Raw genomic sequence first — 13,450 nt, forward strand, 5'->3', positions numbered from 1 at the left:
CTCTACTGCTCTTCTTTTCTTCCCTTGTTCATGCTTTTCTTACTTTACACTATTACAGTCCAGTTTGTGTGTGCACTTGTGTGCAACTTAATGCATATGTAGTTGCACGAGTGTTTAAGCGTGCATGTGTGAGAGATAGATTGGTATCCTGTATTGAGTGTGACGTGCTTCATTGATGTGCAAAGCAAACACTGTTCATTTGCATGCATGCCTCTAGAGGGGAGAGTTAATGAAGCCTCAGTTGCCAGGAGTGCATGTTTTTTCATAATAGAAAGAGAGAGAGAGAGTATGTGGTGTATGTGCATAGTAATGTACTCCCCTCATTAAGTGTAGAATTTTAAAGGGAAAAGGGGGCGAAATGGTACCACAGCCCTTGTTAGATAATGAGAAAATCACAAACTGTTTTTGATTTTTGAGTGAAAAGTGAAGAAAATACACAGGTAGATAGATAACTATCTAACAAGGTAGACAAATCAGTAGTTAGACACATGTCTTGATACCCAGACATATATACAGCACATCTTACAATCTGACAAAATGAAATCCTGTGTGAAACAAACAAATCAAAAGCTTCCACCTTTATAATAAATGAATGTTTCCAGTGGTTCTGAGAGCTCCTGAGTTAGTCATAATATCAAATAAACTAAACTCCTCTTCCTGGGGTCCACCCCTTCATGGGGTACAGTATCCTCTAGTCACCATATTGCCACTGACACTAATGAATTCCCTGGCTGCACTTGGCATGGCTTTGATGCTGCACTGAATCTACACCCAGTGATGACTTAATCTCAGTGGGATAACAAATGCAACAGTTTAGATTTTTTGAACATTAAAGAGTGCATCATTTTTCACAGCTTAAAATAATGCAACTTGATTATGACCTTTTGACTCCATGGTGGTGTCATGTAATGTGTTAAATTACGTGCTGACAATACAGGGTTAAGAGGTCGTGGTCATTTCATGTATTTCTATGAGATCAGGTTGGCTAAAGCTGCGTTTAGACCAAAACCGTCTGACGCGAAAAAATCGCTTGAATCGCTTCTATCGCGCCGCTTGATCATAAATATACATTTTTGGATCATCGCTTCATTCGCGCTTGTGACGTCGGGAGAAACTCGCCGCTGATTGGATGTCGCGGCGCGATGCCGCCTGAAAAGTTCAAATTTTCCAACTTTATTCGTGCCGCTTCAGACGCTTGATTCATTCATTCATTCATTCATTCGCTTCAGACGCTTCATTCGCGCCGCCTGATATAAAATCGCGTGTGATCGCGCCATTTACATTCATTTTCTATGTGGACTTGCTGCTCAATTCGCGTCATACGCTTTTGGTCTGAACGCAGCTTAACAGCTATGTAGTTCTGGAGCCAGCAACCAGATAGCTTACTACAAAAAACACAGAAAAAGAGAGCAACAGCTAGTCATGGTCAGTCCAAAGGTAACAAAATATATCTGGGTTGACATACATGTTGAGTTTTCACCATCTATATCCATAAATTCTGCCTTGCTTAAGAGACAAGCACCATGACTTCAAGCATTTCCTTTTTCCATTCCATTTCCTCACACTTTGTATCTTCCCCCTTTCTTCCTCATGCACTCTGTCCTTCAGTCGACCAGCAGATGCAGCTATTGTGATCCTTCTGTCATCTGAACATCTATTTCCTGTCTGAGCTTGCGTACGTGATGTGCTGCTGCCTATAGAAGGTGATTTCATAAACTTGCCTCCCACTTTACCCAGAAAATCCAATTTTCTCCAGCTGAGCAAAGGCTATTCCTGGAACATTTATAGGGTGGAGATCAAATTGGAGAGTTGAAACCTCAATAAGGTATGAATCTTCTGTCTCTTTTTTTCTTCAGGCATACAAAATACATACTCCTTCACGGCTGCCCATATCGTATACACTATATGAGCATATGCACAAAGAAGCACACATTTGTCTTGCTATTCATGTGGGGACTCTGCATTGACTAGATTCATTATCTGACCCTTTTCTGTCAGAACTACATTTCTAATCTTAAACCTTACTCCTAAACCTTATTCGAAGTCTCAACCCTAAAAATAAACTTGAAGAAACCGGTTTACAAAGTCCAGAACAGATTGCTTTCCACAATGTGAGTGCACCCCTAGCTTTGGGTCTTTAAACACACACACACACACACACACACACACACACACACACACACACACACACACACACACACACACACACACACACACACACACACACACACACACACACACACACACACACACACACACACCACACACACACTACCCATAGTAGTTGCTTTCATCTCATTCAGATCAGACTTCAGCCCTGGATGCGTCCCAGCAGCTCAAACTATCTATGCATACTCATTACTGACTACCAATAAACAGCATCCTTGAGAGAAAGGGAGTGAGAGGAGTCATGGCACCCAGCCCAGATTATGGCCAGAGAGGTGTCTCAGGATTTAAAAAAAAAAAAATACAAAGTCACAACCGGTTCAAAAGCATGACTATAAACCAGGCTTGAACTTTTATAGATAACAGAGCCTGACAACAACATGTTCCTATTCCCATCCCTCATTCTTGCCCCTGTGTCTGGGGTCAGCAGAAAGGTGAAGTGAGTAACCTTGGGGCCAGACGGTTCAGCAGCAGGCTGCGGGCCCTGCTGAGGAAGTAACTCCATTCTGCTGTCCCTTCAAGTCACTGCTGACGCACCACATCTCACTGCATGATGATTACTGAATGCAAACACATACACCCAGTCACACAGATACCAAGTCTCACATGCTGTATATCTAACACACAGATAAAAATAGACAAGCTCAAGCCAAGCTGGAACAGCAACAGCAACACCTGGTGTTGGAGAATTGATCCTGTAATTGGACTCATGTATACAATCTCATCGTGAACCATATATCCCGGTGAAGTATCCTTGAGCAAGGCACTGGAGGTTTTAATTTTCTCTCATTATGAGTCACACTTGATGAGAATATCACTTAATGTAAAAATAGAGAAAAAGAACATTCAGATATAGTTAATAATTCAGACGACAGTTACGATATTCAACAGACCATCCTTAAGTCATTGACATTCAACTTCAGCTGTGCTAATGTCAGAGAGACTCTCGGGAATCCAATTATTCTGAACCACTCAAGGTAAATGTCACCACATGATGATGAAATGATCAAAGATGTACTTTCATAACAAACAGGAAAAATTCACTCTGTAACAGATGCGCATATGCTTCATTAAGATCCTAAATTGTTTTACATATAGGACACAAGCCAGAAGTCCAATAACTCTGTGCTTCAAGAACTACCAACTTAAGGGCCAGTGAGCCATTAAACAGATAATGGTCCTGATTCTGTTTTACAACAGTACAGTCAAATGACCCTTATGTGGTTGTAAAAATGGGAAACAAGGACATAGATTAGTTGATACTGCTGTTTTATAATCACAACCAGGGATATACTGTAGGCCAAATGTTGTCTTAAAAATTACACATCTCTAAATAAAACTTAGTATTATGTGACTAGATCAAGCTTTTCTTTTATGACTTTATTATGTGTTTCATAACTATTGAGCCAGAAGCCTCAGAATACATAGGAAAAATGTAAATGAATGCCTTGCCACATTCATGTTTGGAGGTTTGTTTAGACAAAGGCGGAAAGCACACATCAATCCATTTCAGTTACATGATCCGCAGTTCATTTACATCCCAAGGACACATGGCTTGGCCAAGAGAAAGCAGAGTACAGGAGAAGATCTTATTATGCTGTATTACTTTTTTTTTTTTTTTAAACCATCATTTAGCCATGGGCAAATCTGCCAGAGGCACAATCTGTAAACAACATTTCATAAAAGATTGGTGTGTCAGTTGTATCCATGGCTACCATTGGGGTATGTGTGTCTGTGTGTGTGTCTACTTGTGTGTGCGTGTACTCACAGCCATCATAGATGTCAGTAGGGATGTGGACAGCCGTGTGGTTCTGATCAGTCAAACGTTTAAACAACAGGTCCTCCTTAAAGTCTGGTCGAAGCCTGTATTTTCTTCCCTCTGTCTCATTTGCATCCAGCTGGAGGACAAAAAAAAAATCAAGATGCAGACAGTAGTGCTGACCATAAAAAATCCCTTCTTTATTCTATTTGCTGAAGCATCATTGTATGTTGAAACAATTTGTGGCTTCATTTAAACGACCTTAATGACAGTCTGAATATACGTCCTCATCAGCTCCTGTCTGACATGATAATGTCATCACAGCACTTTTCCTACTCTCCCAGCTGCTTTAAGAAAATATTGCATCATCGACTGTATGCTTGATGATACCTTGTTTTTTTTCCCCTTTCTTATCATCTTCATTTGGAAGGAGTAGCAGGATACAGCCAGATTGTCTATCCCCCTTGTAGAGATTTACAACGCTATGCATTCCCCAATTTACATCAATGAGAGCAGTACAGACAGGCAGATATATGGAGAAAGCATGATGAGATATGGAGGAACGAATGCGGGGTGGAGAGGCAGTGAAGTAGTGAGGTGAAGAGAGAGAAAGCCAGAGGGGGAGGGAGAGAGTGTAAAACAGTTGCTTCCTAATAAAGCAACAGTGTAGCCAGCTCATACATCTCATCTGTCAATTAGAGGAGAAACATGGCAGAAACCTCTTCACCTGAGAGAGGGTGGGAGGCGGGATGAAGGAGGGGAAGCTACATGGGAAGAAAAGCCTGGAGAAGAGGCATAAGAGGAGGGATTGCAGAAAAGGGCTGAGGCAAAATATAAAAACGAATGTGTGAAAAAAAACATGAATGTGGAGAATAGGAGAAGTAAAATAGAGGAAAGAAGGGAAGGTGAGAAGGTGAAAAGGAGGACAAGAAATAAAGGGTGCTGTGTACCAAAACCATATTACTGGCCCGTGTCAGAGTGTGACCTGCATGTTTGCAGTGGCTTAAATGGAAAAAGAGCAAATTGGCGTAAAGCAAAAAAAACAGGCACACTCACATTGTCCTTTGCGTTGTAGTAGGAGATTTCATCATCCTGTAAACAAGTCACACACACACACACACACACACACACACACACACACACACACACACACACACACACACACACACACACACACACACACACACACACAAATATCAGTCTGTGGATGCTTTAGGGTGTTGCACAAAGGAGTGTAATATTTATGTAATCACAAAATGCTTAATCCATTTCAAAACAGGTTTCCATTTGTTAATTCTTCAGTTTTATGCTAATGAAGACACTGGTCTGTGCTACCAATTGAATGAATAGTGTATGAGTCAAGCTGAGTGTGCAAAATGCTCCTCTTTTTTACATCTGTGTCTGTGCGCCTACAGCCATTTGCAATGCTCAAGGGAAGCGTTTTCCTGCTATTGAGAAAGCCATACAGTATTTCACAGCTAAGACACATATATAAGTGTCTGATGAGTATTTTTCCTGACCACGGCGTTACTGTGTATTGTAATTGCCTGCTGCTGTGGTTCATGGAAAGCAGAGTATCTGTCATCTGAAGTGAGAGGCATAATGTGTCATAACACAGTGTATAATGTGCAATAAACCTATTTACTAACAGAGCTGTAATCACTGCTAACAACAAACAGATGCAAACAGATTAAACCTACTCAGACAATAAATAGAATCTATAGCCTGTAAGTCCAGACTTCGTTTATGGCGACCATTCGTGTGTATCTCCTTATGCTTTCTTGAATCCAAACTCACATACAGTATACAATATACACATAACTCGTGCTTTTTAATACATGCACTTATTCTTGTAAGTGTGTGTGCTGGCGTGTCTGCCTGTATTTTCCTGTTCCTCTATTACCTCAAACTCGTCTCTCCACTGATGCTCCATCTGGAAGTTCTCAGCAGCTGTAGCCAGTTTCTGGGGAGTGAAATATGACAGGGATTTAGATTGGAAACTGCACAGGCTATACCACCTTCACAGCGTCAAGTCTAATTATAGAAAACCTGACAAAAGAGAGTATGTTAAAAAGCATGATGGAGACCATCGCAGAGACAGGGAAATTATTATGATCTCACTCACAGAGCTTAAACCACAGGGATATCAAGGTCTTACAGCACTGTCCGCTAAAGGCCACACCACAGAGCGTCATAATGTAACTGTGTTACATAATAATAATAATTTTACTGTGGGAGAGTAGTGTGTGTATGTGTGTGTGTAAGAGAGAGTGTGAGATAGAGGGAGATAAATGAAGAAGGGAAAAAAAGGGGGGGGGGGGGGGGGTCAGCAGTGTAAGAAATGGCGGCTCACAGAATAAAGTCAAGAGCAAATGGATTACCAACTGAGAGGCTGTCAATCAAATTGGATGCTACTCAATAACACATGGATATAAATGTAATATATCTCACACATCTTTCTAACATGTACATACATAGACACACTGAGAATGAGGAGCAATAAGGAAAAAGAGAATAGTAGGAGTGTTTATTCCCCCCAATTTTTTTTTTCACAAATTGAAGATGCAATAAAGACAATGTGCAGAACAAAAAAAGGTCAAACACAAACCAAACAGCACAATTTATCACTCTAGAGATAAAATAACTCCCTTTACCACTTAGATGTCCAGAAAGTATATATAAAAATGTATATATTATTGAAACATGATGAGTTTGGATTTCCACTAAAAACTGTGTGAGCATTTAGGCATAACTTTCCAATTACACAATACAGTCACTTATGATATTTTGCATTTCATTCCCTCCCCTCTTTTCTTTGAGGGCAACGACAAGAGCAACACTAACAAGAACACAATAAGAGGGAGAGGGAGAAACCCTTATTTCATAAACTTACCTCACAGTGTCATGCCTAGTACATCTAAGTGGAAAACGTTAGAACAGTGAAATCACAAGACAGGCAGCAGGCAGAGAGGCCAAACCAAAACAAGCACTGCATTGCAGAATGTTGTGTATGTGTTCACAAATCCACACTGATCAAACTATAGCCTAGCCTGGCCCTGCTTTGCCCTGTTCGGACTCTACTGGGTAAGGACAACCCTGTCAAGGAAAGGACTGCCCTTTACTAAACCTTGACACAGTGGCTTCCTCCACAACAGCAAGGTTACAACATTGGCACTGAGCGACTCACTCCATGCAGGGATGTTTTTCAAATTGATGATAGCAATTGCAGATTACGAAAATAATCTGTATTCACAGCCAAATCTTTCTCTGATATCCATCTGTTAGACTGTACAAGTAGGAAAGTGTAACATCAAGCATGGATCTGTGCATGAGTAATATCTGGATGAGGTGCTTATTTAGTAGATGTGATTCTGTGCTGATACTGAGTGTGGGTATGAATGTGTATGTGTGTGTCTGTGACCATGTGTCTGCTGTCGGCAATGGTTCCATTCTTGATCCACAGCCCCGTCCCTTTGGCCTCCAGTCTCGGGCTCTATTCCAGACCTGTCTCCACCTCCCCTTCACTGGCTGTCAGCAGTTAAATATACACCCCATTCAAGCCATAGTCGCACACACACACCAACACAGAATAGTGATGATGATTTTATTATGCACTGTGTTCATCATACTTAAAAGTGACACACTCCATCATTGTATCATGTACTGAATCATATGTTTTCCATTTACAAATTGTGTTCATCAAATGCTTGATGTGGCTGATGCTTTCTTCCACCAGACATTGATGATGTTTTGGCTAGCTGAGTGTTTCTATCTGTTGATTTAGATCTAAATCCACACCTTTTATAAAAGTATAATGATTGAACAATTAATCTTACAGCCCATCTGGTATGTACTCAAACAATGTTATTAGTACCTTGGCACAAGTAAGCGCTAACCCCGAAAAACCAAGTATCAGTGCGTTGTTTTACTAATATTTTTACTGTTTATTCGTGTATCAATATTCCATATAAATAATTCAATTCAGTGACACTTAAGCAGAAAATACACACAAGTCCAACAGCTATCAAAACAAAAATCTAATTCATGTTTCATGTGCATGTTTCATGAAAAAAAGAAAAAAAAAAGATTTAAGGTTATAATAATCTGCCACCTGAGGGGGAATGGGAGCAACAGTTCATAACCATGTTGAAAAGGCCAAGTGTGGGAGGTCTTGTCATTAGGTTGATATCCAATGTCAGCTAATGTCAGTGTAAAGTCACATCATGTTAATGTCATACCACTTACTGAGATGAATCATCCCAAATCTCAAAAAATCCAAAACATGTTCAATGTATATGTTTAGAATCACAGTAAAAACATGCAGAAAACACACACATACTGTACAGAGGTACATGACCACACAGGTATCGATTGCAGATTTATCCTTTGGTCCTGGATTTCTCTCTGGGCACTCTGTTGTATGTGATGTGATACATGAGTATAAGCAACAGCTGTTCAATACGTGATATATCATGCATCATACTTACAAATTTGTATGATGTTAATGGAGCATATAGGTCTACAATGTGTCAACATACTCTCCTCTCACCTACTATGTATAAACATACACATGCAAATCCCCACACACATTCACATACACCTCTTAAGAGAGCAGACCGACAGGGTTGTTAAAAATTCATGACAGGGCTTTGACGAGGCTTCTTTCCCCTCTGGGAGATATGGGGGAGGTTGAGGAGGGGAGTGTGAGGAAAGATAGCTAATTACCCTTTTCTTTTCCTCTCTTGTTTCTCAGTATCCCTCTCTATGTCTCTTTTTGTCAAAAACGCATGCACACACATAGGTTGTCAGGCTACCCAAAGAAAGCAGCACCACAATCAAATCTGCTGTAAACTACAGAGCCTTGATTTGATGAGACCACACCCTGAGTGACAGCTAACCACTCTAAACTGGCATAACAGTTCATTACAGAGGTACTGCAAGTAGTCGTCTCCACCAATTGATTAGAAGCCAACGTTGCTCCGTCCAAACACACAAATTTAGCACCACAGCGGTTTAGTTAATGGGAGTACATAACACATTCCCTGCGGCATGCTTGATCTAACTGCTCATTAGTCTCCCTCTCACTTATTGTAGTATAGATACCCCAGCTCCACACCATAATGAATCCACTCTGTCACTGGATGACCACTGGAGACCTGAGGAGAGCCACCGCTCCCCTGCAGCCTTAATGGGGGAAGTGGGATGCATGAGTACGAGGAAAATGGGATTTGGATCCATGGAAGTAAAGAGGTGAGGTGGTCTAGTGAGAAAAAGGACCGAACAGGAAAGGAAATTCATAAGAATAATTAAATCTAATACCGTGAGGCAAAAATGTGCATCACTGTCTGAGGGCAGCATTGCTGATACGTGTTGGTTAGCTATATCTTAATCCCAGTTGAACATAAAAGCGGCCCAATGATGGCTGCAACAACTGCTTTGCCTATCAATAATCCAGTAGCCAAATAGGGCACATAGTATTTCTCACTTCAGGCAAATTGATTAGATCATTTCGCTGCAGCAATTGAGAGCACTGAAATTACTTCAGATGCCCTGACTGTTGGATTGCATTAGAGTCCTACCTGCTAGCCCCACAGTGAGATATTTCTGCCCTGCTCTCACCAGTCTTAGTTGTCATTCTGCCGGGGCAACCCAGCAGCCCGCCATGCATTTAGTGAGAAAGAAGAGCACAGCTTAAAGGATAGACAGGGAAGATGAGACAGGCTCTGTTAAACCTCACAGAGCCTCCCAGACTCTCTGTGTGTGTGTGTGTGCGTGCGTGTGCGTGCGTGCGTGCATGCGTGTGTACGTGCGTGTCTAGCTCCACATGCCTGAAATCAATGGGCCATTCAGAGCACAACTGCTTTCTCCTTCAGACAACAAAGCAATACTACGAAAAAGTAGTAACAGTGTAAAAGATCATTAACACCCACATCCACTCTTAGCTCTCCCTTCCCCGTTTATGACAACGTGTCCACATTCATGGATGTGTGTTATCTATTCGCCGTAATGAGTCCCAACTCAAAGGGATGGCAAGAAAGTTAAAATGAGGGAGGTGCAGAAGGTCAGTATGGGAAGCAGAATAGAGAGTAGTCTGAAAAGAGGGAAAGACATAAATTATGAGCAGATAGATTAATGGTGAGGACAGTCCAAAGGGAGAAAACAATACTCAGAGTCAGCATGATCACAGTGTTCGAAGTTCTCATTAAAACTGGGATGATGAAGAGATAGATGCGGGGATGGATGGGGGGATTGTTGAGTAAAGAATGGTGGAGACATTTCCTGAGAACGCATTAGTTTGTTTCCTGCAAAAAGGACAAACAAATGCACCCTCCTGCGTGCATGTCTTATAAATATATTGTGGGCGTATGTTAGGAGTGATAGCAGAAGAAAAAAAGATAAAAAGGAAGAGAGGAGTAAGGAACAAGAGGAGACTTGGGAGAGACAAGACATGGCAAATGAAGAGATGGACAGAGAATCAAATGTAAGGAGAGAGAGGAGACAGGAGGAAAGTTTAGAGATGAGCAGTACAAAAGAAAGGTATAGGAAAGTAGAACAGAGAGTGAGGAGAGAAAGGAAGAAGCATGATAAGAGAGACGCAGAGGTCAGAAGAGATAAAGAAAGGTTGATTTCAAATTCCAGTTTGACAGAGAAGTGTGGCAAGAGGCCAGGAGCTGGACACAGGAGAGATACAGTAAGGCTGGAGAAAGAAGAGAACTGAAAGGGAGAGATGCAAGGATTGAAGGGAGGTCAGGTGAGTAAGTGGAGAAAGTGAGCATGAGAGAGAAAGAAAGAGCAGAGGTATATGCAGCTGTGACAGCCCAGGGGAGAACTGTGCTGCTCCACATGGCTTCTCTCAGAGGCCAAACCCTCCAATGGGAACAGTAAATCTACAGCTGCTCCCTGTCTCATTTGCTCTCTTTGGCTCTTTTGCTCTCACACGTGCTCTCAGGGATGTTTATATCTCTTACTGTCGACTTTAGAGATTTGATATAGTGTTTCACCTGATCAGATTTCACTGTTTTTCATTTTACATTTGAGAAACAAGTAAAACACGAGTGGGGAAATCAGTCCCTATTCCATTTTCTGTCAGAAAAAAAAGGTAAAAACAAACACCTGAGAGTCATAATGGAAGCGTAGTAGTAGGAGGCAACAAAGTTAATTTGAAATGTGGTGTTTGAGAGACACTATTGTATCTCAAACCAGAGTGAGATAGAGGCCACTAACGATCTTGTCAGATTATAATTATTGTAATTATAACAGTATTACCATTACATTGACAAAGATATACATAGTGATTCAGAAAAATGTCTTGTCACACATTTCATAAATACAGTTGTTATTTGATATGAAAGTTACATCTCTTCAAAGCCAAAGGTCATAACTTTCTCCAAATCAAATATTCAAATGAAAAAGCGAGCCTGTTGTGATCGACCAGCACAGTTTGGATTTCTTCTCGATGAATGTATTAGAGACCTCTCCCTGGCCTACCATAAGTCTAGTTAGAATTCCCCATCTGCACTGCTTCCTCCCACTCCCTGTCTCTCTCTCTTTCTGTCTATCACATACACAAAAACGAGTGCGAGCACACACACAGAGAGACACAGACACCTCTTGTCTGCTTAATATGATCAGAGCGGAGATGGGAGGTTGAGTAACATCTGCTCTGGAGACTGGAATATCTCTGATCGTATCATAGCCTCTGCTCATTACTGCGTTACACTGGCACACGCACCGACACACACATGAAAACATCATAATGTCACATCTTGTGCTCATTATTGTAACATCGTGACAGCAGGCAACAGATTAATAAAAATATGGCCCAACACCTGGGGCACAAAGACTCCATTAAACACATGCACAAAGAACACACAGAGCACTTAACATGTACCTCTATATAAAGAGAACTGGATAAATGAAATGTTATGAGACACGACTTAGGGAATCTGATATATTTATATAATTTTGTGCAGCATAACAACTAAAAGCTGCTTCACCATGTCTAGTCTGAACTCTGGGCTCCACTATCTGACCTGAGTCAGTAGATCTCAGAGCCCTAATGGGTTTATATTCTACTAACATGTCATTCATATATTCTGGACCTAAACCATTCAGTGAATTGTAAACCAGTAGCAGAACTTATATCTATATATCTATATATATCTATATATATCTATATATATATATATATATATATATATATATATATATATATATATATATATATATATATATATATATATATATATATATATATAGATATATAGATAAGACTGTATCTTGTATACAAAAGCAAGTATTTTTAAAGGCAATTAATGTCTGGGCACATAAACTGAATCATGAAGAGAAAGTACATTGAAATTTAAAATAATTTTATTAAAATTTAATGTAATTCTTCAAAATATGCTTATTCTATAGAGATTGAAATAATTGCCTTTTGCCATACTCTGTTGCTTGCATGGAACCACACAACACATAAATGTTGAAAATTGCTTAGAAAGGGTTTTGTATTATTACTTACTACTACAATTAAGACTGGTGCAAAGAATAGAACACTAATGCTGTGCAATCTGATGGAGGACAACAAATGTGATTGTGGTTGTGTCATATGACATGTATGTAGGGCACACTGTTTCTTTGCGAGGAGCTTTTTGGTGACTGTGACAGAGTATGCATCTAAGAAACATGTTTGCAATGCAAGATCCTGTGAGCCTACAATCTGACAGAAGGGGGTATAATAGATAAACTTGTATTGACTCATTAAGCTCATTAAGCATAATGATCAAATGTGTGAATCTCTAAAGGCAGATTTCAGACGTCTTTTTTGCAAGACTAACTTAGCAGTGACAGTAAAAAACAGATTTTATTCAATGACCTGAGTAAACAACATGAGTAAAATCTTTTACGCTAACAGTTTAACATGTTGTATATCAGTAATGCCGGTGACATAATATCTTGCTTGACCATGTATATCTGATGCACATGCTATACTGATTAAAATTGATATATATATTACAGAACGCGCACCATAAACTTGTTGCAATGACTGTGAATGTTGAAACCTTACCTGTATTATCTGCTGAAGAAGATAATGTCATCAGTGTACACAAGCATGCCAGGTTTACTGACCATCTTTTCAATGGCATAGAAATTCCTAGAGATGTTACCTTCAGTAAACTAAAGGTCAACATACAGGGAAACTATGCTGTGCCTATGACACTATTGTAAAATATCCAATGGTGGCAGCTAAAGACTTTCAGAAATGTAAAAGCAAAGTGTGTAATATTCATGAACATGTGGCTGAACTCAAGATTGCTAAAAATATATACGCAGCCCACTTCATTTTAAATAAATGAGTCTACGTTGATGTCAAATACACATGTTAGGATTTAAAAGTCATTTATAATTAATTTTTGGAAAGACAGTCAAACCCCTCTTCCATCTAGCATACATTGTAAAAAAAATAATGAAATTGGTTAGGTATGGTGACTTTCTAATTGTTTAGTTTATTGTTGATGACATTGA

The 13,450-nt window shown here is 40.0% G+C and overlaps 1 protein-coding gene across 1 annotated transcript in view; it reads right to left on the reverse strand.

The window, feature by feature from the left end:
- Positions 1–13,450, reverse strand: part of LOC133981458 (voltage-dependent calcium channel subunit alpha-2/delta-1) — a 56,306-nt gene that overhangs the window by 30,086 nt on the left and 12,770 nt on the right. Inside the window, exons 4-6 of the mRNA XM_062420151.1 lie at positions 5,829–5,888; positions 4,982–5,017; positions 3,935–4,064 (exon numbers count right to left, since the gene is read on the reverse strand). Of these exons, the coding sequence (XP_062276135.1) occupies positions 3,935–4,064; positions 4,982–5,017; positions 5,829–5,888 (226 nt within the window). The remainder of the gene's footprint in view (positions 1–3,934; positions 4,065–4,981; positions 5,018–5,828; positions 5,889–13,450) is intronic.

This window comes from Scomber scombrus, chromosome 6 (assembly GCF_963691925.1).
Source record: "Scomber scombrus chromosome 6, fScoSco1.1, whole genome shotgun sequence".
Classification (NCBI taxonomy): domain Eukaryota; kingdom Metazoa; phylum Chordata; class Actinopteri; order Scombriformes; family Scombridae; genus Scomber; species Scomber scombrus.